This window comes from Propithecus coquereli, unplaced genomic scaffold (genome assembly GCF_000956105.1).
Source record: "Propithecus coquereli isolate 6110/MARCELLA unplaced genomic scaffold, Pcoq_1.0 Scaffold782, whole genome shotgun sequence".
Classification (NCBI taxonomy): Eukaryota; Metazoa; Chordata; class Mammalia; order Primates; family Indriidae; genus Propithecus; species Propithecus coquereli.
In genome coordinates this window covers 35,521-59,101 of record NW_012153974.1, presented here as the reverse complement: position 1 = coordinate 59,101, position 23,581 = coordinate 35,521, and the positions used below count along the sequence as shown (strand labels likewise).

Here is a 23,581-nt window from a genome sequence, read left to right as displayed (position 1 = left end):
CCCCACAGGCTGCACCCCTGGATCCCCCCTCCCCTCACTGCAGAGCCCTCTCTGGCTGGATCTGACGTCAAAGCTGCCCCTGGGCAAGGCTCCCTCGTCCACCCTCAGCCGGAGCAGGGCCGCGGGCTGTGAGGGCAGGTGGCAGACCCGGTGGACAGCCTCCTTGCCGTGAGGCTGGTGACACGTCCGTCAGCGTCCAAGCCCTGGACACCCAGGCCCACTGGGTCCACGCGGCCGAGCACAGGGCCCCAGGGCGCCCCCCTGACACCGCGTCCTCGTGTCTGGGCAGCCAGGTGACAGCTCCCACCAGAAGGTCACTTCCCAGGGAGGCAGCAGGCCTAGTACCTTTTTCATTACTAGAAAGGTAGCTCCACGTGCTGGTTTTTGCCATGGGAACAGGCTGCCAAGGACACGTGCAGGACCGTCGCAGACTCCTACTTCTAGGGGAAGACCTCCCTCGCCTCGCGGACGGCGGCAGGGCCGCCACACCCTTCACAACACAGATCGCCCCGCCCGGGGGTCTGATGCGGTGGGACCCGAGAATCTGCATCTCCGATCAGTTCCCAGGATTTGCTGCGGCTGCCGATCGGGGCCCACGCAACAGTCCCCGACCCACGGGAGGGTCCCCAGCCCCATTCGCAGGCGGCACCCGCAAGCAGCACTTGCAGCCAGGCCACACAGAGCACGACCACTGCTCCTCCTTCCTCCCGTCTGCCTCTTGGTGCCAGCGTGTTGCCAGAGAGGTCGAGTGGCTCGTCCAATCTCACCCAGCGTGTGAGGCCACCCAGCCCCGCAAGCGCGAAACCAAACCAGCAGCCCATGGAAAATCCCAGCTTCATCTAAGGCCTGCATTTAACACTTAGGCACACTTAGGTGTGGCTAAGTGTGTTATCTTAAAAATTATTAAAAAAAAAAGACAATAAAACTTAGACACTATAAAACTCCAGCATTCACTAAAGCTTAAGTTTTATAGGTTTTCTCTTTTTTGAACTAGTTATTGGAGTTTAAAAAAAATTCTATTCTTTCAGTCCTTCCCCCAAATACATCATCTCAGCCAAACTGAAAACATTTGTACTCTGTCGTTTCAGTTGGTGAGAAGCGGGCCGCGCGGCAGGATGTAAGGTCGTTATTCAGTCATTTCAAGCAGCTGTGACAGACACATACCCGCTCCAGAAAGCACCTCCCGACCAGCTCCGGGCAGTCTGCGTAGGCTTCCAGCTCCCGCAGGAATATCCTAGACAGGGGGTTCTCGAGTCACGTGAAAACAACCTGAGTCAGGCGGCGCCAGCCACAGTTAACGGAGGTCGTTTTCCAGCAGATTCCCGTACTTTACTCCGGACAATTCAAGCCGCCACGTGGCGACAAAGCCCCTGACCGCAGGCCCCCGGACAGCAGCCCTCCCGGCCAGGCCCTCGGGGGACAGCACTCGCAGCCCCAGGCGGGCCCCTCCGTGTCCCGGCGTTGGTGTGTACACGGGGCAGAGAGCTGCTCTGACGTCAGCACAGCCAGGACGAGGGCGTGGCCAGGACAGAGATGGACACTTCTGCCCCCACAACCAGCCGTCGTGTGGCTCCCTGCAGACGGGACCCAGAGCCTTCACGGGCAGGGACCCTCCATCCGCAGCACTGTCCCACGCTCTGGGGCTGGTTCCCCTCTAAGTCTCTGATTTGCTTTTGTGCCCTGGGGGACATCCTGGCGGAGGGGAAGCTGCCTTGGGGATCAATTTGGGGTTCTAGCGCGACAGACTGGCCGTGACCCCGAGGCGTTGAGGATGCTAAGGAATCTTCTTGATTCCCGAGGTTCAAAGCCAGGAATGGTGGCTCACGCCTGCAATCCCAGCACTTTGGGAGGTCGAGGCGGGAGGATCGCTTGAGGTCAGGAGTTCGAGACCAGCCTGAGCAAGAGTGAGACCCCATCTCTACTAAAAACAGAAAAATTAACCGGGCATGGTGGCATGCACCTGTAGTCCCAGCTACTCAGGAGGCTGAGGCAGGAGGATCGCTTGAGCCCAGGAGTTTGAGGTTGCTGTGAGCTAGGCTGACGCCACGGCACTCTAGCCCGGGTGACAGTGAGACTGTGTCTCAAAAGAAAAAAAACATGTTCTGCCCAACCACTGCGGGAGGGAGTGGGGGCTCCCGGGCAGGTCAGCTGCTACCTGTGGCCTCCTTCGTAAGTGGTGGGTGGGACGAGCTGATGACAGGAGTCCCCACGGTCCCCGACTCCTGAGAGCAGCTCTGCAGAGTGGGGTCCTCTGTGTGGCCTCCCTCTGCCTGCCTGTGGTGCCGGCACTGGGTGCCCACATGACCGTGTCCCCGCGGGCTCCGGCAAATTGTTAAAATACAGGGAGCGCGACGGAGTGGAGGAGAGGCGGCCCCGGGTGACAGTGCCGCACGTGAGGCGCGTCTGGTTTGCCTCCTTCTGCATAGCCGCGTGGGAACAAACGGACTCGCTGAGCGGTGTGGCCTCTGCCGCCCCCCAAGTGCCAAATGCGCAGCGTCGGGGACCCTTCTGCTCCTCCGAGCACCAGGAGGGCAGGCGGGGCTCCCTCCTCCCAGGGCAGCAGCTCGCGGCTGGCTCAGCCGCCGGCCCTGGTCAGCGAGGCGCCACACGGCACTCAGAGGACGCGCCTGGACACCCCGCTCGCGCCTACGGCCCCCGAGAGCTCGCCCCCGAGAGGCAGCGATCGCCAAGCACCTGCGAGTGTGCGCGGAGGACGGGCCCACCTGTTGTGGAAGTGGTAGATCTCCTCCATGTTTCCGAACAGGACGTCCTTCTTGCTGTGCAGGTCTGTCGAGATGAGATGTGTCATCAGGGGGTTGTCCATCTCCGCCGCGTAGCCCTGCAGGGAGGGACAGGTGGCAGCAAGGCCTGGGCCACGCCCACACGCGAGGTCAGGCGGGGTCGCGGCAGCTGCCCCGGCCACCTCTCAGCCACGGTCACGGGGAGCCGGCGGGGCTGGGTGACCCCGTCTCAGTGTGGACAGGCGAATCCGCTCAGATTTACTCATGGATTGTTTCTGAGGTGATTTTCTGGCAGAGCAGCCCAGGGTTGAACACGGCTGCGTTGCAAACAGCACCGACTTCTGGGTGGTGGGAGTCCGTCCTCCTTCCTTTTACCTTTTACTTTCAGGGGAAACTGACACAGGGCACAGCTCTAAAACGTCTACACTGCCGTACCTGGGTGACTCAGGTGTCTACACTGCCGTGACCACCCCCTGTGGGTACCTGGGTGACTCAGACAGGTGTCTACACTGTTGTGCCCATCCCCTGTGGGTACCTGGGTGACTCAGGTGTCTACATTGCCGTGACCACCACCTGTGCACAACTGAATGACTCAGGCATGTGTCTACACTGCCGTGACCACCCCCTGTGGGTACCTGGGTGACTCAGACAGGTGTCTACACTGCCGCGACCACCCCTGTGGGTACCTGGGTGACTCAGACAGGTGTCTACACTGGCGTGACCACCCTGTGGGTACCTAGATGACTGAGACAAGTGTCTACACTGCCGTGACCACCACCTGTGCACAACTGAATGACTCAGGCATGTGTCCACACTGCCGTGACCACCCCCTGTGCTACGAACACCCCCGCACGGCCGTCAGTGGCTGTGAACGCCGTGTCTGGGCGCCAGTCCCGGGCGGCCTCACCTCCAGCACGCACAGCAGCTCCTCCACGTAGGCGCGCTCCGTGTCCAGGAGCTCGTTCATCACGTGCCTGCGGGCAGAGGCAGGTTAGGGCCGGGGCGGCGTGGGGGCGTGGCCAGCGTGACGTCCTACCGTGGACGAGGAAGCCGCGGCCTCTACAGACGGTGACGTGCCACGCCCCAGGGGACGGGAGTGACGCTCGGTCCAGGCACTGGACGCTCCTCACACCCTGGGGACCGCGGCTGGACCCCCCTCCACCTGGCACTCGAGGCCTTGCAGAGCGGATTCCCCGACCCACCTCCCAGGCTTTTGGGTCCCCCCTGTGCAAAGTGAGCTCGAGCCCCCACATGTATCGCAGTCAGCCCCGGGATCCAGTCCCGTGCTCTTCACGGGCCACCGGAAGACCCCGGCCCCGACCCGGCCGCCCCACCTGTGGGCTCAGACGTTGGGGGTGGCTCTGGCCTCAGTGTAGCCGGCCGCCACCCACCACCCTCCTGACGCAGCCCCCAGGGGCTGTGGATCCCAGAAGTGGGTCCGAGTGGGCTACGCGGGTCTCCCTGTTCTTCAGGGGAGGCACCGACCTCCTAGAACACAGACCCTGGAGCCAGCAGGTTGTTCCCGGGTTGAGACTACTGAGAAGGTCGATTCTGAAGCCACCGGGGCACCAAGAGCCCTCCGTGTGCCGCTCACGGTGTCCGTGCCCCCAGCCTGGATGCGGTGGCCGAGTATCACAGCGTCTCAGGACCCCGCACCGCCGCGAGCTGCCCCGCCACCTCCCGCACACTCAGGGCCTAGGGCTCCTCCCCCTCTGGAAGCTTCTGGACAGCCCCTGCCCATCAGTCCCACCGGCTTCCACCAGAGGCAGAAGTGACAGGGCTGTTTTCACCCCAAGCTTAGTTTACTCTGATTCCAGACTCCGCTCTCTGGTGGCCTGAGACACCGCCGTGCCGGAGGACGCGGAGAACTGCCGCGTGCACCCTGGTGCGTGCACCTGCTCCGCAACATGCCAGAAGAGCCTTCTCCTCCTCCTCAATTCTGGAGTTAACGACGCTCAGAGGGGAGACCACGCTCCAGGCGCACCCAAGGCACACGTCAAGAAGAGACGGTCGGCGGGGCCGCACCAGCGGTTCTCTTCTGTCCCTAACGGGGCTGCGGTTGCAGCTCTGGGTACCGATGCCTCCCGTGCACGTGGCGGGTGTTTTGCCTTCTTCTCAACTCAACCCCCCACGCACTTTCGCTGGCCCTGGGGTGAGGTCGTGCTTCTGCACAGGGGGCAGAGGCCGAGGCAGGGAGCTGCCACTCTATACCCACGGCGCTCCCTGCTGTGAGGACCCGGCAGGCCCCGGGGAACGGGGTCGGGAAGACGCCGCCCACCACGGCAGCCGCTGGCCACGTGTGGCCACTTAAATAAAACAACGCATCCAGCTGCCACGTCGCACACACGTTTCCTGTGCTCAAACCTCCTTGTGGCCAGTGGCTGTGGGGCTGTGAACGGAGCCTCCTGCTGGGCGGGGTGTTCTCCCTGGGACTCCCCTGCCTCACCACCCTCGCCCCCTACAGTCGAACCAGCCGTGTGTGGGGAGCACGCGTGTGCTGTGTGGCACCAGACATGTGAAGTGAGCCACACACGGGACCTCGAGGTGCTTGTGGGGCATCCGCTGCCCCTGGCTGAAACCCCCGGTGACCTCGCCCGAGGACCCCCGTCTGCTGCCTGCAGCCCTCGGAGCGCGAGGGGGACGCTGCCGTCGGGGTGCACGAGGGACAGCGACGTCCAGGGGACGTGTCAGGAGGAGGGTGCGGCCGGGCGTCGGGGGCGGACGGGGCTCCCAGGGGCGGGCTCTGAGCTCTGCTCGCGGGGGCGAAGGTGCCAGGGCAGGGCGCGAGGAGCCAGCGGCCGGCTCCGCTGGAAGGCGGGCTGTGTGGGGACGAGCGCCAGGCAGCGTCTCGGCCCAGCTGCTCTCGGGAGGGCGGGGTGTGCGGGACGCCCAGGTGGGCGTGGGGTCGGGGAAACAGCCAGGTGTGCAGCAGCCCCTCGCCCCTGGGCTGGCGGGAGGGCGGCGGCTCCCGCCTCACGTCCTGCACCACCCTAGGGGCTCCTCACGCGGGGCCGGGGCAGGGAGGACCCCACATCCGAATCCCCGAAGCGCACACCCGAGCACTGCGGCAGGACGGGGCTTTTCTAAGGAAAACGTAAATTTCTTTTCCCTCAGACACGGCGATGCCAAGCGGACGTGTTTACCGTGTGCACAGCCCATGCACACGCACACGCACGCACGCCGGCTTACAGTCCTTGAAGCCAGCTACACGCCATTCTGCAGCGTTGGAGGGCACGTGGTCCGTCCCTACGTCCGGGCGCTCACGGCCATAGGCGTGAGCCCCGCTGCGTGTCGGCGCAGAGCCCGCCGTGGCCGGAGCCCACCCACCTGCGCAGCACGGCCAGGCTCTCCTCCTCGTCCCCCGCGGAGCCGCTGCGGCCCTGCCTGCCGCTCATCTCGCTCTGCGGAGAGGAACAGCGTCGGGTTTGGGGCAGGAGGGAAGGAGGAGGCACCTCCCAGAGAAGCCGGGCTGGTCCACCCAGGAGGAGGAGGAGGAGGAGGAGGAGGGGTCCCCTCCCCAGGACACCGTGGCACGAGGATGTGAGGACGTGAGGATGGGCCGCGCAGTGCAGGGCCCTCACCTTGGCCCTCCGGTAGGGCCCTCTCCGGAGCGCGCTGCCCTCGGAGCTGGAGTTCTCCGAGCCTCGCCGGATGCCTGTTTGGAAAGAAGTGGAGAAGGCGGCGTCAGCCCGGTGCGCAGTGGCCTGGGAGGGAAGCCGCAGCCTGAGCACGGCATTGTCCCTGCGAGGAGAGCAGCACGGGGCCCAGACGAGAGCGAGGAAGGTCCGGGGCTTCCAGGGTCAGGGGGTCTGGCGGGGCGGCAAGGGCTGCCCGGGAGTGGTGGGCCACGGGGAGAAGCCCCGGGTGAGGACGCCTGCGGACTGGCCCGCGCGGTTTCCAGACACACCAGCAAACCACGTCTCCTGGTCTCCGGACCTGCCGCGCCGGCTCTCGAGGGCTCCTGGGAATTTACGACTGACCTGGCCATGATATTCGGCGAAGACAGGAAGAGCGAGGCGGGGGGCGGGGAGTGACAGGGAAATACCTCCCAGAAGCAGCCCTGGGCTTGGCCACGGAGCATGGGTGTGGGGTGGGGCCACCGTGGGCAGCCGCGTGGCCTGGCGGGCTGGGCCGCGCAGGAGGGCTCTGGGCGGAGGTCCGAGGGAGGGCGAGGGACACCTCTGGGCTCTGAGAACAGGTGGGTCGTGCGGCCCGGGGAGAGGTCAGGGGGCTCTGCAGCCGTCAGCGTTTCAGTTCTGTGGGCCACATGGATGTGGCCGAAACGACCGACTCGGCCGGCCTGGCGCGAGAGCAGCCAGAGACAGCACGTGAGAGAGAGAGCGTGGCCGCGCCCCGTAAGGCTCCGTCACGGAAACACATGCTGGGTGGGAATCGGCCCTTGGGGTGGAGGTTGCCGACCCGGACGGGGCCCAGCGGAGGCGGGGAGGGGCGCGTGGAGACTCCGCATGGTCTCCTCATTGTCCGAGCGCCCCGAGTGGCCCCACACGCAGAGGTGCAAGGAGCCACGCACCTGGGGAAGGGCAGGGCGACTTCGCCAGGGCCTCCGGCCTGGGGGCCACGGGCTGCACGGGCCGCGTCTGCTTGGCCGCCAGCTTCTTGAGGCTGGCCTGCCTGCGGCGGAACATCTCCTCCATGCTCGCCTGCTTCTGGAAGACCTTCTGCACGTGCTCCTGGAACGAGACGGCAGCCTCGGTAAGACGCGAGGGAGGGGCGGCGTGACAACGTCATTGAGGATGCAGCCTCCATGCCCGGGATGTGCCTCGGTTTTAAATGTCCGTCACGTGGCGTCCATCGGTACCGTGGATGGTGGGGTCTGAGGGATGCTGCCCAGAGGACGCTCAGCTCCTGGCGGGGCCTGGCAGCCGTCCCAGGTACCCGAAGGGCCGCCTCGGCCGCAGGAGTGGAGTGGACGTCTCCCGGTCGCCCCGAGGGTGGGACTCGGGGGACGGTCGGGATTGGGGGGAGCCCAGCTCCAGTGCAGGATCGGGGGCGCCTGGCGTGACCAGGGTCCTGGAGGACGGTGCCTCCTACGGCACCTGCCCATGGGACGGAGCCGGCCGGGGGGCAGGACGGCCCCCTCGCGAGGCAGGCACGGAATTATTTCTGTGCCGTCTCTGCCCCTCTCCCAAACGCCCTCTGTCTGCTGACAACGCGTTGAACGAGTCTCTCGGACGCTGCGCAAAGTAACTCCCACCGTTCAGGACGGCCGGGCCGGGGCAACGCCTGTGTCGGCCTTACCCTCAGGTCTTGGTTGAGGATGGATTCGTAGTCCTTGTAAATTTGGGGGAGCTCCTGGATCTTATTTTCTGCACCGGTCTCCAGAAACTTCTCGATTTCCTGGAGGGCGGCCTCGGCCCCGTCCTGGGACTGACACTTGTCCACCGGCTGCGAGGCCAGCAAGTAGATGCCCTCGTCACACCACCTCATGGACTGGGGACAAGCGGGCGGGAGGGAGGACACCGTGAGGGGCTGAACCTGCTCGGGGCACCCGTTCACCGCCTGACACACCGTCCGCCGACTCCGGGTTCGGGGAGCACCTAAGACGCCGGCCACGCCTCTGCCGCCAAGCCCAGAGGACCCCGAGGGCACAGAGCCCTCTGCGAGGCCGAGCGCGGTCCCGGCTGGACGCGCACCTACAGCTGTGACGGGGAAGAGACAGGCGCAGCGCAGCAGCTAACTGGCGCGCCGAGTCTCGGGTCCTTTCAAGGAAATCACTGCTGTGCCCAGTGACTTCCAGGGGACAGATGGCTCTACCGGGGGACTCGGCTGTCCGGGCCATTCTGAACCCGTGAATCTGATCCGCCCGCTGGTGGGCCAGCCCGTGGTGGGCGTGGGTGGAGCGGCGGCCCGCCCGCCTACCGTCTCCAGGAGGCCGTGCAGCTCCAGGGACTTGCCGAGCAGCCCCCTCCTCCTCCCGACCTCCGCGGCGAACGTGTCGCACAGGTGCCGCAGCTCCTCGCACTTGGGGTGGATCGAGTCCACGGCGTAGTGCTGGTCCTCGATGAGCCGCTCGCCATCCAGACACAGGGTCTGCGCCCTGTCCACAGCCACCTGCGGGACAGGCACCGGGAGGCCAGCTCAGGTCACTTCCGTTAGAGACATACGGGGCCCCCGGTCACAAGGGGTGTGTCCCAGAGGTACGGGACGCGTGTCATTTCCCCTTGTTTGCGGTCACTGAAATGCCACCCAGTCCCATCAGCTGTCCTGGGGCAAACGCTCCTGGGGGCCACGGTGGTCCCAGAAAGGCACCGTCCGTCTGCGGAGACTGACCCGGAGGTCGCAGGGCAGGGCCAGGGCCTCGGGCGGGGCATGAGGAGGGGCAGGCGGAGGGTCCCTGCACCCCAGCCCATGAGGGTTCTCCTCCCATGGGGGGACGCCCAGCCCGACCACCCCCGGCGACACCGTGAGCTCTCCCCCCAGCCACCCGCAGCGCCGCCCTTACGCCGGATTTCTCCTCGAAGCCGGCGAGGTCTCTCAGCAGGTGCTGCACGTGAGCCAGGCTGTTGCCCAAGTCGGTGAAGGTCGCGATCTTCTGGGACGCCACATCCAAGGTGGCTTTGACCTGCAACACAGGAGGGGCGTCTGCACCGACTGGAGAGACGCTGGCGGGAACGGAGCCGGGGGTAGGGGGGCGGGGGGCGCGTGGCCTGGGGGGCTCTGCCCGGGTTTCCGTCCCACCCGGCACGAACACCGGACGCCCAGCATTGCTGGTGTTGGCAGCAAGACTCAGGGTTTTGCATACGTGATTTCTCAAATATGCCACACCTCGTCCCTTTAAATGCAAAAGCTTTAATTTTCCTCAGCAGAGATAGTCCTGAGAAGGGGCGTGTACCCCAGGCGACCCGAAGCCCCGGGCGGGGGTCACGGTGCGGGGGAGCGCACATGGGGCGGGGCTGGGGGGACAGGCGCACACAGGGAGTGGGGGTTGGGGGGACAGGCCCCCACTCGCAGGCTCCGCGCTCACCTCCCGGAAGCCCTGCTCGAAATGCCGCAGCTGCAGGCACTGTTCGAGCTTCTGCTGGTGCTTTGCCCAAAACTCGTCAAAGGCCGCCTCCGTCTCGCTCAGCTGGGCCAGGAGCCTGGGAGAGGAGGACACGGCCTTGGCCCTCCTGTGTCGCGTGGGGGGACCGCCCCCCTGGGCACCCCACAGGAGCACACGCGAGTCCCGCAGAGCAGTGGAAGAACTCGCGGGTGGAGTGGGAGAGGCTGGGGTGGGGCCTCCCCTTCTTGTCGCACTCCCAGCAGAGTGAGCTGAGTTTGCTAATTTTATTGTATTTTTTTGAGACAGAGTCTCACTCTGTTGCCCGGGCTAGAGTGAGTACTGTGGCATTAGCCTAGCTCACAGCAACCTCAAACTCCTGGGCTCGAGCAATCCTCCTGCCTCAGCCTCCCGAGTAGCTGGGACTACAGGCATGTACCACCATACCTGGCTAATTTTTTCTATATATTTTTGGTTGTTCAGATAATTTCTGTTTTTTTAGTAGAGACGGGGTCTCGCTCTTGCTCAGGCTGGTCTAGAACTCCTGACCTTGAGTGATCCACTCACCTCGGCCTCCAGAGTGCTAGGATTACAGGCGTGAGCCATCGTGCCAGGCCAAGTTCGCTAATTTTAAAAGGCCAAGGAGGCAGGGTTTGGGCTCATTACATACACTCTAGCTCAGGGGTGAAGGCGGCTGGGCCATCCGCCTCTGGCCTGGGGGCTCCTGCGCACAAGGCGCTGCCCCTGTCCCCACTCAGTCCCCAGCCTCCTGGCCAGGTGTGTGGTCGGATTTGCTCCATTTCACAGACGAGGAAACCGAGTCCTGCGGAAGCTGACGAGGTGCCGGTGTGGAGCTGGGACCCCGTCCCTTACAGCTGGGCAACCTCTGCCTGTGTCCCATGTCCATGGGAGCCCTCTGGGGTGTGTCCCCCGCACCCTGGGCCTCCCGGTGTCCCTGGCAGAGGTGCTGCTAGTGCGGGCCCCGCCGAGCCCAGAACAGGGCTCAGGGGTCTGCAGAGTCGGCCTCAGCCCGGGGCTGCGTCTGTGGCACTGCCGGGCGAGTCCCCCCGCTACCCGAGCCTGGTCCTCACCACGAGGCGGAGACGCCAGCGCCTGCCTGCGCGGATGGACGGGCGTGGACTGGCGGTCCCGGACCCTGCAGCCTGCGAGGCGGCAGCCGACACCCGCTAGCCCACGGCGTGTCACCTGCGCCCTGTTCCAAGGCTGGAAACCCAGGGCAAGTGCGCAGCTCACACCTCGCATGACAGGGTGACAGGATGCTTCCCAGCATCCTCAGGGAGAGCCCCCGCCGTCCCCGTCCACAAATGACCTGCTCGGGACACAGAAGCCACCCAGGCCCATGTGCCGTGTCACCACCGCTCTGCCCAATGTCCCCTTCATGCCTATGGGAAGGAGTGTCTGCTCCCGCAGTGTCCTCCCCAGACAGGCCGCTTGCTCTGGGGTCAGGATGAAGCATCGCAGCAGGAAGGAGTGACATTCGCGCAGAGGCTCGGGGAGGCGGCCACTGGCCTCGGTGCCGGACGGTCACTGTTTCCCGGCCTGCGGCCTCTTCCTTTCACAGGGGCCGTGGGCGGCTGCTGCACCCTGGCCAGGGCAGGGGCACAGGCGGCCGGGCCTCACCTCTGCACAGTGGTCTGGTTGTCCAGCTGGTCCTGGTTCACGCCATGCTCTGGGCCCTGGGCCAGCGGTGCGCTGATGCTCTCCAGGACGCTGCGGCCCTCCTCCAGCGCCAGCCTCATGTCCTCCTGCGGGGACAGCACAGCCTCGCCACAGCTCCCGGCCTGGCATCGCGCAGTGGGGCAGCGGCGAGATCCCCCGGGGTCTCGTCTGCGTGGCACACGGGGCGGGGTGGGGACTCCCAGCCCGGGGTGTGCAGGGCCGCAGGCCGAGGCAGAGAAAGGACTGGAAACCAGACCTAAGTGTCCCTGCTCCTGCAGCCGCCCTCGCTGCTTGGCGCGAAGGGCCATTTGCAGGGAGGAGCGGCTCTCCTGGCAAACAGAGGGCACAGTCCTCCAGGGACGGGCCAGCAGGTCACGGCCACCGGGCCACGCCGCTTCAGGGCCACGAGCGCACAGGTGGGCTGGGGTGCCGCAGACGCGGGGAGCTCACTGCCTCCGAACATGGCCACCCAGGGCCTCACGCGCAGGATTCCAACCTCCGCTTCCCTGCCGGCCCCCGGACAGAGGATAGCCCTGGGTCCTCAGTTTGCCCGGACCCCGCGCGTGACGTAGGCTGCGCTGGGCTGAGGCCGAGTTGACGTTGGCCCGTGAATGTGAACCGCAGCCTGCAGCCGGCAGGGCGCACGCACGCCGCTTTCAGAAAGGAGCGCGTGCGGCTGTCAGTGGAGAGGCTGCCCAGCTAGCCGCGGCCCAAAGGCATCTTCGGAACCTGCTTGGATTCTCAGTCTTGCCCGGCGCCGACACCGACCCTTCCTCCGCCACCGTTTCGCCCACAGCTGGGAAGACCTACGGCGCTGCCTCGCCGCAGTGCCCCGCGGAAGCCGCACGTACCTTGGCTTTGTCCTTCTTCTCGGTGTGCGCGCAGAGCACCGAGCTCGTGGACGGCACGTCGTTGGGCAGCTCCGTCTCGGCCAGCTCGGTGCCGAAGGCCTGCAGCATCTGGGCCGTCTGCTTCACCATGAGGGCGAAGCTCTCGATCGCCTCGGGGGAGGGAAGACGCGGTCACCGCTGTGCCCGCCCGCGCCCCCTGCCGCTCGGAAAGCCGACCCCCCAGGGTCACCGCTGAGATGCAGACCGGCCGGGGCATCTCGGGAGAACAGCGGCCAACGCGAGGCCGGCTGATGTGTACATAAGAGGAAACGCCTTCCCCGGTTTCCCAATGCCGTGCGTTTCAGGACATACCAGGCAGGCTTTGCAAATTCCCCATCGCCCAGAGTCATTCTGTGCTGGAAGTCTCTCTCTCCCTCCGTGCTGAGAGGTGTGAGTGTCGCAAAGCACAACAACGTAGGGTTTTGTTTTGTGTTTTTCCTTTCCTTTTTTGTCTCCAAGCCCAGAGAAAGCTACTCCCAAACTTATTACTCATGTTATTTCTTTACAATGACTCAGGTCCACTGAGACCATCTCCTCATTCTTGGGGAAGCAAGCTCGTGCTAACGTGAACATGTTTTTGGAAAAGGCGCCACGGTAATGCAAAAGCGGTTCTGTCGGATTAACTAGGAATTAACAGGAACCTCGACCCACCGAGCACCCAACCCACTCACTGTGCGGTGGCACAGCCACCGGGTGTGGCAGTAATCCAGTGTCCCCCCGAGGTCCTCGGTCAGCTGAGACTTGTCGATGTGCCCGTGTAGCTCTGGTACTGAGCCCAGCATTATGACCTGGAGGGGAGGGACCGGGTTACGGCGCTCGGGGCTGCGCCTCTGGGAGCACGGCTGGCTCCCAGCAAGAACCACCCCCACGGCAGAAGGTCCAGCGGCTCAGAGGGGCCGTGTCCCCGCCCTGGACGCCGCGGCGACAGCGCAGACGGAGGCGTCTGGCCGTGGCCTGGAGCAGACCCGGGTCAGTCCCGGCGCTGCCTCCTGGCTGCTCCACGCCCGGCGAACCGCCGATTCCGCCTCAGCTTCTCGCTCATAAATGGGCGCGCGACAACTAATCTCACAGGCCTGCGGCGAGGAGCCAGTGCTGGCCGTCAACGCGCGCAAACCTTGACAGCGCACGCGGCAGACCTCTGGCAGGTGACCGCCCGCAGGGCAGGCGGAACTTGCAAGACCGATCGAACAGTGCTCTGGTCTGGAAGCGGGCAGTTTGGTCCCTGCTCCTGCTAAACGCCCCGCGAGGTCACCCTCGAGGTCGCCCGGTGGCCACCCACTGGGTCGCCCCTGCAGAATCGTGACTGCCCCGGAGGCGCGGAGAGGGCGACTCGCCCCGTTTCGCGGGCGCACTCACCGGCACCTTCATCTTGAAGTCATCTCTGTTGAATTTAAAAGCGATGTCGGACAGAGTCCTCTGGAAGAATCCGGTTGGGCGAAGAACGAGGACGAGCTGCAGGTTTGCCGGGAACGACGCCTGCGGGAGAGGGGGGGGGCCTGCGTCAACCCCGTGGACGGCGCGGCCCGAAGTGGGGCGTTGCCACCCCGCAGCGACCACACGGCAGCGTCCCGACGGGGTCGTGGTTGTGCTCGGGTAACACGGCTGTTGCCACTCGCCCCTCTTGCCGTCTCTCGAAAGAAAAGGAAGAGCCCACTCGTCGCTCGGCACAGGTCTGCGGCGCTGCTCACGTGCTCGGGGCCGAAGCTTACCGCAGCTGCGAGGGGCTGGCCGGCGTCCTTGCGGAGCTCGCACGTGAGTCCCGACGCCGCAGGTGTGGCCCTGTCTGGGGACGGGGTCTTCACGGAGGGGCCCGGCCAAAACGAGGCCATTAGGGCCCGAACCCAGCCTGCCAGTGTCCTTGTGAAGGGGACCTCTGCGTCTGGACACAGTGCGGGCACAGGGAGGAGGTGTGACGACGGGGACAGAGGTGGCAGATGCGCCTACAAGCTGGGGAGCGCCAAGGACCTCCGGACGGGGGCCTGGAACTGACCCCTCGCACGGCCCCAGGAGGAGCCAGCCCCCGACACCCCGACCGCAGACGCCAAGCTCCAGGACCGAGAGAACCACTTCCTGTGGTTTGAGCCGCCCGTCTGCACAGGCTGTTCCAGCAGCCCCAGGAAACCAACGCATGTGTGCAGTGGAAACACGCTACATAGACACATATGAGCACTGCCTAACACAAAAATAAAATGAGCTCACACCTGGTGTGCACACACACGCCCTGCACACAGTGACACGAACGCGTTTGGTCCCCGGCTCTGCCACTCACAAGGTGTGCGACCCTGGGCAAGGTCCTCACTTCTCTGTGCCTCGGTCCCTCCATCTGCAAAACGGGCTGGCAGCAGTGCCTGCCTCGACTCTCTGTCGCCCAGTGGCGCGATCGCAGCTCACGGCAGCCCTGAACTCCTGGGCCCAAGCGACCCTCCTGCCTCGGTCTCCCAAAGTGCTGGGGCTACAGGCGTGAGCCACCACGCCCGGCCTCACCACACTCTCGAGGGCGGAGTGACCAGAGGCGTCTGTGGCGTTCAGCACAGCGCCTGGCACAGAGCTAGCGCCGCCCAAGTGACAGTCGTGCAGGTAAGGCCGCTCCCGGGCTGAGTTATGTCCAGACCCCGAGACCCAGGGAGAGCCGGTCACCAGAAACAGAGTCTGAAGCAGTGAGTTCGACATCTGTGTCACGAGGTCAAACGCACATAAAACACAGACACACACGGAAGGATGGGAGGGGCCTGCAGCCGGGAACAAATACGGCAGCAGGAACAGAGGGGGGCCAACTCGCTAGCATCCTGGCCGACGGGCTGTCCAGCATCCACCCTGCCACGCCCGCCACCCGGCGTCAGAAGAGCCCCAGGGTTGATGGGATTAAGACCACTGGGACTGAGGGATGCTATGTCTGAGGTTATGAGAGGGGAGGAGGTGAAGGAATTGCCTGAGCAGAAGCCTGAAATTAGGGCAGATGTTAACTGCCTAGTTGGGGGACATATCTCAGCGATCTGGGAGTACAGTGAAGCACGCTCCACCTCAGAGCCTGAGGGGTCTCATGCCTGAAAAGCTGCAGGCGGCCTGACGTGGAAACTTCTCATGGCTGTGGAGGTAGACTGCCATGTGTCAGCCAGGGAGAAGGGTCTCAAGGCTTCCATTGTTTGAGCACTGGGCCAAGTTCCTTCTCTCCCTTCTCTCAACAATGCCTCAGTTAATGTGAAACTACTCTCCCAGTGGAAAGCGTGTAGTTTCTCTGTTCCTTGAGCAAACGGGTCACAGCTACTGAAGTTAGAGATTGATATCCATGTACATAGCTTGAGCTTGGGATAAAATCGGTTAGTTTACCTTGATCAAATGGATTGTACCTACTGAAGAATTATGTGTTTTTCACTTCTAGAAAGGAGAAGGACATTAGCTAGTACACCTTGTGATTTTGGGGGAGCCCTGAAACCTTTGATCATTGTATCCTGTGATTTTTTTCACATGAGATCATTGTATTTTGCAACATGGCAAAGAGAATAAAAAGCAAGTGCTGGGTTTCAGTCGTCGCCACCTTGGCACCAGAGTGCTGGTGGTCCCCTGACCTCCCTGCTCTCTTAAATACTATTTCTGTTTCCATGTCTTTGTTTCATTCATCTCTCGCAACACAGTCTGCCAGGGGACCCTGTCTTTATTGGGGACGTCGCGAACCCCTGATACAGGGTCACAGAGCTGAGGGGGCTCCCGTCTGCATGCGTGTTCTCCAGGGCACGTCCTCAACTCCCGCCCAGTACACCCCCACTGAGACTTTCTGCCTCAGCCATTCACTTGGGTCGACAATGCACAAGAGTGTGTGTGTGTGGGTACTTGTGTGTTGTGTACAATGCATGTGTGTCTGTTGCATGTGTTTATGTGTACGAATGTGCATGTTTGTGTCTGCATGTATGTATCTTTGTATCTGTGTTTGTGTATGTGCATGTTTGTTCATGTGTGTCTGTATGTGTAGATGTACTTGTGTGCTATGTATAATACATGTGTGTCTGGTGTGTGTTTACGTGTATGAACGTGTGCCTGCAAGTACGTGTCTGTGTCTGTGCGTGTGTGTGTCTGTGTGTGTGTGCAGTGTCTGCACTACTCTCCCAAGTTCTCTGTGGGTTTGCAATTTGTCAAAATTAAAAGTTGGGGAAAAGGCTCTGAGCCGATACACCTCAAGTCTCTTCCCTCCACTGACTTCGTGGCTGCCTCTCCACCCCCCAACCACCCTCACCCACCGCCTCTGCTCGAGTCGCCGGCATACGAGGTGCCACGAGCTCTGAGTGGCGAAAAATAAACCCCGCAGACATGTGATCCCCACACAGCGCCGTGTTGGAGAAGCCTCGCGAGCGCACAGCCCGCCCTGCAAGGCCTGTCTGGGAGCCCCCGAGCGCCAGCAACGACCCCGCGTTCTTTATTCCTTTTCTCTGTTCAACTTTCTCAAAAATTTATTTTTATTTTTAATTTATGAACAACATGTACACATGTGGAATGAATACACCAAGCCGATCGACACACCAGCACCTCACACACTTTTTATTTTGTGGTGAGAACATGGAAAACCTACTCTTTCAGCCATTTTGAAATACACATTCGCCGCGGTGTGAATGTCTGTCTCCTGCAAAACCCATGTGGAGACCTCACGCCGGCGTGGCAGTCCCGCGGGTCCGGCAGAGAAGAGGCCGTCCGGGCTCCAACCCGTCTGGGGAGTGTTGGACCAGAAGACGGGCGGGTTGTCGCGCGGGAGGGGACCATGGCTTTGCAGGAAGAGAAAGAGGCCTGAGCCGGCACGCAGCACTCAGCCCCACAGCTGTGAAAAATCACTCCCTTTCCTTATGAATGGCCTAGACCCGGGGGTTCTGCTGTAGCAACAGAAACGACCACGGCGGCGCGACCATCGACTGCAGCCCCTTGAGCTCCCCAGAAGCAGCTGCACAGTGGGCAGGTGCAGCAGCCACTGCTCTGGGGTTTCAGGGTCCAGCAGGACACACAGGGAGGAAGGGCTGGGCCACCTGAGAGCCCCCACCCCGGCAATACTGCTCAGACATGAGCACAAACGGTAACCGCATGAACTAGGAGCAGGCAGGGCCAACGTTTCACGGAGGAGACTGTGCAAGGGACCGCCCTGCAGTGTGAGTCTCGGGGCTGCCTCCCCTGTGGAATCCTCTGCGTGGGCCGGGCTGGGACCGCCGTGGCGGGAAGGTCTGGCTGCCCACACGCGTGCTGCTGCCTGCAGGTCCCTGGTCCCGTGCCTGGTGCCCACGCAGGCTGGCAAGCACACGGGTCGAGTTTGAGTGCACTTTGCAACAGCGGCTAGCACTTAGCAGGTGCCCAGCAGAGCCCGGACCTGTCCCCCAAAACAGGGCTCAGCCGGGCCACGCTCATCTGCGTGGGCACCCGCTGCGCACGGCAGTCCTACCCTGGGCAGGCTCGGCCACCTCAGCGAGGGCTGGGGCTCCTGAGCAGTGTCCGGGCACCACCGTCCAGCCCCCACCATTTGGGACGGATCCTCGTCCCTGGGGGGCGCCCCGGGTGGGGGGGACCCTCCCCCTGGAAGCCTGTGCTTTCCCGTCACGCCCCACACGCTCTCGCCTCCACCCTGTGTTCCGGGGTAGCTCTGGCCTCCCATCGTGGGGCTCGCGGAGCGTCTCCTCCCGGAGCCACGGTGCCCCCCCATCTTCACAGACTCTCGCTGTCCCGCCGTCTGCGCACCCTGGAGCCCTGGAACCCGCGCAGGGTGGGAATCCCACTGCGGCACCTCACACAGCCGCATTCTGCCAAGTGTGAAATATCCGCTGGACGAACCAGAAGTCGTGGGTCCCTCCGTCCTTCATTTCGTGCCTTTTGTGCCCACACGCATGTTCCGGGGGCTCACAGGCAGAAACCACATTCTGGTCCCACGCGGACTGAAAATGACTTAAATTCTTGAGCCACAGGCTCTAGGGCAGAGACCCAGTTTTAAACGAGCTAGTTCTAAGCACAGATGTGTGCACTCTGTCACGGGCTCCAAGAACACAACACGCGCGCGCGCTCGGCACAGCGGAAGGGGCACACTGTGAAACGCGATCCCAGGAGAGAGGACGTCGGGGGTTTGTAAGAGACGCACCATCCGAGGACAATTCAGCCCTCACGCTGACGTTGGCGGAGAAAGAGACGACGTGTGAATGCCCAGCGGAGGGTCCCGCCGTCCTGCCCTTGCCTGTCGGCTGAGACCCAACCCCCTCACCCAATCCCCGTCACAGCCAGCAGGGGCTTTGTCCGTGGGCGTCCGATTTAGGGAACATTGGATTCTGACTTCCAGTGTCTTATTTTTCTATTCCAAGCTAAAGGTATCCAAAAAAGAAAAAAGAACATCCAAAATTAGGGAGAGCTCAGCTCATGAGATAGCACACATGGTGGCTAAAAACAGATGCTTAATTATAGCGCATTACGTAAGCGCCAAACTCAGTAAAAGAAGGCTCCGCCGCCACCACTTCTGTCCTGCCCCACAGCACAGGAGCCGGGCGCTCCAGCAGAATCGTCCTCGCTGGTGTTGGCGCCTCTTCGGAGTCCTCCCCAGGGCGCTGGCCTTGGCCACACCGAGTGTGGTTTCCCTGAAGCCACGGTGGATGTGTGTGGAGGCCGAGCCCCTGCTGAGGCCTGCAGCCCAGGTGGTGGCAGCCACGTGCCAGCTCTTGCCTTGCCTGGCATCCCCATCAGGTCAGCCGAGCGACTCTGGCAACCCCAGCACCCGTGGAGTCGACCCTGGCCTGGCCTCCCGGGCATCATGCAGCACGTGGACAGAGCCAGGGACCTTCTCCCACCCCATCACCGCCCTTCCCACCGCACATGCCCGGTCTGTCCCGCATCCAGGCCTGGCCGAGTCCCGCTGTCTCCCAGCTCTGTGCGCCCCGGGCTGTGTGCTCCTGGGACCATGGCGTCCCCTGGGCTGTGCGTACCCCCGGGCTGCATGCTCCTGGGACCACGACGTCCCCGGCTGGGTGCTCCTGGGACCATGACGTCCCTGGCTGGGTGCTCCTGGGACCATGACATCCCTGGCTGGGTGCTCCTGGGCTGCATGCTCCTGGGACCATGCCGTCCCTGGCTGGGTGCTCCTGTCCATCTTCCCCTTTGAAGACCACAGTGCCCGGGGGGGGCTGCACACAGAAGCGTCTCAGGACGGGAGTGAACACATGAATGGAATCTGCATTAATATGATTAGTGAACCACTGTGATAAGAAAGCTCTGGAGTTCAAGGAGAATCCTTAACAACTTCGGTGGAAACACGCAAACTTTTGCTATTTCCAAACCAGTATTGGTGAAGTCTGAGAATTACAGGAAAAAGAACAGAAAAATCATATCTTTTTGATATAAGAGTCATGGCAAGAATAAAGCGCAGACACTGACGTTTCAGTTATGAAACCGAAGCAAAGCTGAAGGTGAGCCAGCGGCTGCAGGAGCTCCTCGCTCACAGCCCACGGTGAATAAGCCACGTCACTCCTGCGCTGCCACGCGGTGTGGAGCCCACCTTGCTCTCTGGGGGCTGACCCCACAGGACTATCTCAGTTTCCAAAAATAATTTCTGGAAAAGCAGACTTGTACTTGGGGCGCCTCTTGCCGTCAGACGTGGGCCTGACCTAGGAGAGGCTGGGGCGAAGGTGCTGGCGACATCTCGCCCACCTAGGGACGTGCACATGGCAGGTGGGAGCCGGGCAGGAGCTGAGCGAGGTCTGGCCCTGGGAGGCTGGAGGGCTTCCCGTGGAGGTGCCGCGTGAGCACTGTGAGGAGGATAAGGAGAGCGCCAGGCCGCGGCCGGGGCGGTGTCCCGGAGGTGCGTGTGCATAGGCGGAGACGCGCTGCCAGGAGGCACGAGGGGCCACAGGCGCTCGGACCCCACCTCACGGGGCTCCTGACACCGCTGAACACCACAGCAAGGACGCGGGCTCCTACCGCCCACATCTCACCAGGGAGCGCGACGGTGCTGAGCGGGTCGCCGCGGCGGCGGGGAGCATGCAGGAGCCGGGTGGATCTGAAACACACCGCCGCCATAACCGTGTGTCTTGTCTCCAAACAGTGACGTGTGCGCCGGGAACTCCCTGGGTCCGGCCCGTTCAGGAAATGTTCGCGGTGCGGCGCTGTGTGCCTGGGGCAGTCATCCTCACGGTTTCTGAAGCAGGCTGCTATGACATCACACGCAAATTCATTTTAAAATTTAAAATGATGAAATGGACAGGCTGGTTATTAACTGGTGATAGCTCATCAAAAGTACTTCCTAATTTACAGGAGATGTTAAAACAAAGGAACGCTGATTATACGATATGTCGTCTTCTTTTCAAACACCCTGACGCGCTCCAAGTTACTTCAGATCAATGATGCCAGGTTGGGACAGGGACAGGCGAGGTCGTCCGCTGAGGTGAGGGGCTCAGGCTCGCAGGAGCTCAGCAGAGAGATGTGCCGTGTGCGCAGCACGCGAGTGTTCGCATGTGTTTGCGTGTGTGCATGTGTGCGTGTTCGTGTGCGCAGGGGGACACTGGATCCCCACGACCCCCTGAGAACTAGCAGCGTAGGGACAGGCTTGCGGCAAGACGACGAGGCTGGCTCTGAGAGTTGGGGCAGGTGCTGAGCCCCATCCTTGCCGGAGGCGAAACAACGGGCCGTGTGCAGGGGAAGGGCCTGACCCTCCCACTACCCCCAACCCGGCCGGCTGCCCCGAGAGGCCGGTAGCCCCAGGGCAATCTCGAACCCTGACCTCCCCGGGGCTGGGTGGAGCAGTGCAGCTTGCGCAGCGAGGACCACCGGCCCGCGGACGCCGAAGCGTTTCTGTCCTTGGGCTGCGGCGACGCTGACACTGACGACAGGGAGGCGGGTGGGCGGGAGCGCGCCATGCGAGTTCCTGCGCGGAGGTGGGAGCCACCAACGGAAATAGCTAGGACTCAGGGCTTTCTGCCAGCTCAATCTCCCCCATCCGTGATCACTGTGGGCGAAAAGCAGCGACCACCCTGCGCCTCTCTGTCACGGAGCGCGGCGCACACCTGCACACGGCCTCCGGTAGGCAAAGACCACGCCTGGGGAAGGAGGTGACCAGATGCTGGGCCACCAGGGAAGACTACGGCATCTTAGTCTTATAGACAACGGATGAACAACCTATTTGGGAAGAAGAGAGGCTGTCCGGTACGATTTCAGACTTCCAGCCCGAGGGCTCCCTGCGACACGCTCAGATCCTGCCTCCCCACCATTCCTGCGCCGCCTGCTAAAATCTTGAGCATCTCACAGACTCACCGTCCAGAAATAGACGACCGTCTGGCTGGGGAAATTGTTTTCAGATTTTAACAGACTCCTTAGGAGCTGACCCATCTGAGAACACGCACACACAAGCCCCGGGGACTCGGGTGCCCGGAGGCGAGGGCTGGGTGCCTGCCTCGCCAGCCCGGCTGGAGCTTGGAGCACCACCCCCCACCCCCCGCGGCACCGTGAAGGCGACTGTGCTGTCGCCAGCCCAGGGACTTACCGCTATCCGCAGGACCGACGCCTTCACGGAGGTCCATTTGTCCCGCCGTCGGTCTATGACCAGGATGAACCCGACGCCAGCGTCCTGTAAGCTGAAACGAGGACAGATACGGGGGTCAGTGTGCGCAGCTGGGTCCGGACTTCCTCCGAGCAAACCTCGCAATGAAGCCCCCGCCCCCTGCAATCCTGGGCAGTTCCTGCCACACAGGTGAGGCGTGTGCCAAGCAGAGGTCCTGGCGGTGTCCCCATGGGGTGGGCGGGCCATTCCCGCAATTCCCAGAACTGGCTCTCATCCGAGCAGGGAAGATATTCTTGGTGTGTTCTTATTTCTCAGCCTCAATCCAAAGGTCCAGGCAAAGCCCATCTTTCCTGGAGCTCAGGCAGTTAAACCTCCACAACCAGCTGTGCGGCCCCGTACATCACGTCAGTCCTGGCGTCCGCGGAGCCCGCCTTCCTCCACATTAAAGGACTGCTCTTGGCGGCGCTGCTGCAACTGCGGGTGAGAGTCCCCAAGGCTTCTGGAGGCTCCCGAGCGTCTGCCGGCAACAGGAGGCGAGACCGGGCTCCCGGCAACAGCCACATCTGTGATCACGCTCGCACGCGAGCGGCTGTGTGACCGCGACCTCCGCCCCTTGGTGAGGCCTGCTGGCCGGAGCCCGAGTCACAGCGTAGAGCCGGAGAGGCCCGCGGCGTCGGAGCGTGTCACAGCCAAGCCAATCTGTAATGCCAGAGCTGCCGCACCACGGAGGCTGCGAGACAGGCAGGCTCAGGGCACAGACCCGAGTCTGAGCGTATCTAAGGAGCCCCTGTGGGTTTCCGTGAAGGTCGGGGTTACACGGAGCACGCACAAATCACAGCGTGGAGAGCTCTGCCTGCCGCCAGCGCTTCCTGACACAGCCGGAGCTTCCTGGCTGACGTGCAAGATCCGGCTGACTCAGAGCCAGTGACGGGGACAGAGACTCACGCCACGTGCATCCGTGTGGCGTGTGCTGCTGGTTCCGTGTCCGCGTCTACACGCGGCTGTGAAGGACGCCGCACATCTGGAGAGATCCGGTTCGAGGACAGCAGAGCACTTCTGGGTGAACGGACGCCCGCTGTCAGCCCACGCAGCCTTTCTGCCGTGGACGAGAGAGCACCATGCACACGGCGGAGCTCGTGGGTTCTGTCTCACAGAAAACACACGTGCTTCCTGGCGTGGTGGCGGAGTTCTCGCAGAGCTACGACGTTTGTTACGTGTTTTTATTTCCTGATTTACTTCTTGGGCTCGAGCATGTTGGCAGTTTTAAGAGCTGACAGATACAGCAGGTGTGGGGGAGGGAATCTCATTTCCTGTCCCGCGAAGCAAACCCCGCTAAGCGCCCCCAAAGTCAGCCGTCCTCACGTGAGTGAAGTGCCGGGACCGGTTTCCCCCCCGCCGCCGCCAGGCGCTGGTGCTAGACACAGAACTGCGACCCACTCGCCGGCGGGCTGCTTCCGGCCGGGCGGGTCAGTTGGGAAGCCGGGACAGAGCAGAAACCTTGTCCCCGCTGTCCCGGCAGCTGCCAACACGTGGGGCTCCTCGGCAATGCAGGACACGTCCCTGCCTCAGCGGCCCCAGCAGGGTCTGCTAACGTCCCGACGGCTCTCGGCTACTGTGCGGGGGGTGCGGTTCTGCCGTCCCCACCTGAGGCTGGGACGGGCGGGCTGCGTGTGGCCGTATCCCCGGCAGGCGCTCCCTCTGGAGAGGCACAAAGGCGCAGGAGGTTTCTAGCGGTGCTAACGCCGCCACGTTTCCGCCTGCACCTCAGAAG

The 23,581-nt window shown here is 63.1% G+C and overlaps 1 protein-coding gene across 1 annotated transcript in view; it reads right to left on the bottom strand.

The window, feature by feature from the left end:
- Positions 1–21,918, bottom strand: part of MCF2L (MCF.2 cell line derived transforming sequence-like) — a 32,349-nt gene extending 10,431 nt beyond the window's left edge. The window contains exons 1-15 of the mRNA XM_012662826.1: positions 21,793–21,918; positions 13,668–13,787; positions 12,983–13,099; positions 12,273–12,422; positions 11,383–11,507; positions 9,727–9,841; positions 9,205–9,324; positions 8,622–8,813; positions 8,001–8,192; positions 7,273–7,432; positions 6,323–6,396; positions 6,069–6,142; positions 3,649–3,715; positions 2,724–2,839; positions 1,165–1,234 (exon numbers count right to left, since the gene is read on the bottom strand). Coding sequence (XP_012518280.1) covers positions 1,165–1,234; positions 2,724–2,839; positions 3,649–3,715; positions 6,069–6,142; positions 6,323–6,396; positions 7,273–7,432; positions 8,001–8,192; positions 8,622–8,813; positions 9,205–9,324; positions 9,727–9,841; positions 11,383–11,507; positions 12,273–12,422; positions 12,983–13,099; positions 13,668–13,679 — 1,584 coding nt within the window. The 5' untranslated portion in view covers positions 13,680–13,787; positions 21,793–21,918. The remainder of the gene's footprint in view (positions 1–1,164; positions 1,235–2,723; positions 2,840–3,648; positions 3,716–6,068; positions 6,143–6,322; positions 6,397–7,272; positions 7,433–8,000; positions 8,193–8,621; positions 8,814–9,204; positions 9,325–9,726; positions 9,842–11,382; positions 11,508–12,272; positions 12,423–12,982; positions 13,100–13,667; positions 13,788–21,792) is intronic.
- Positions 21,919–23,581: the final 1,663 nt, after the last annotated feature.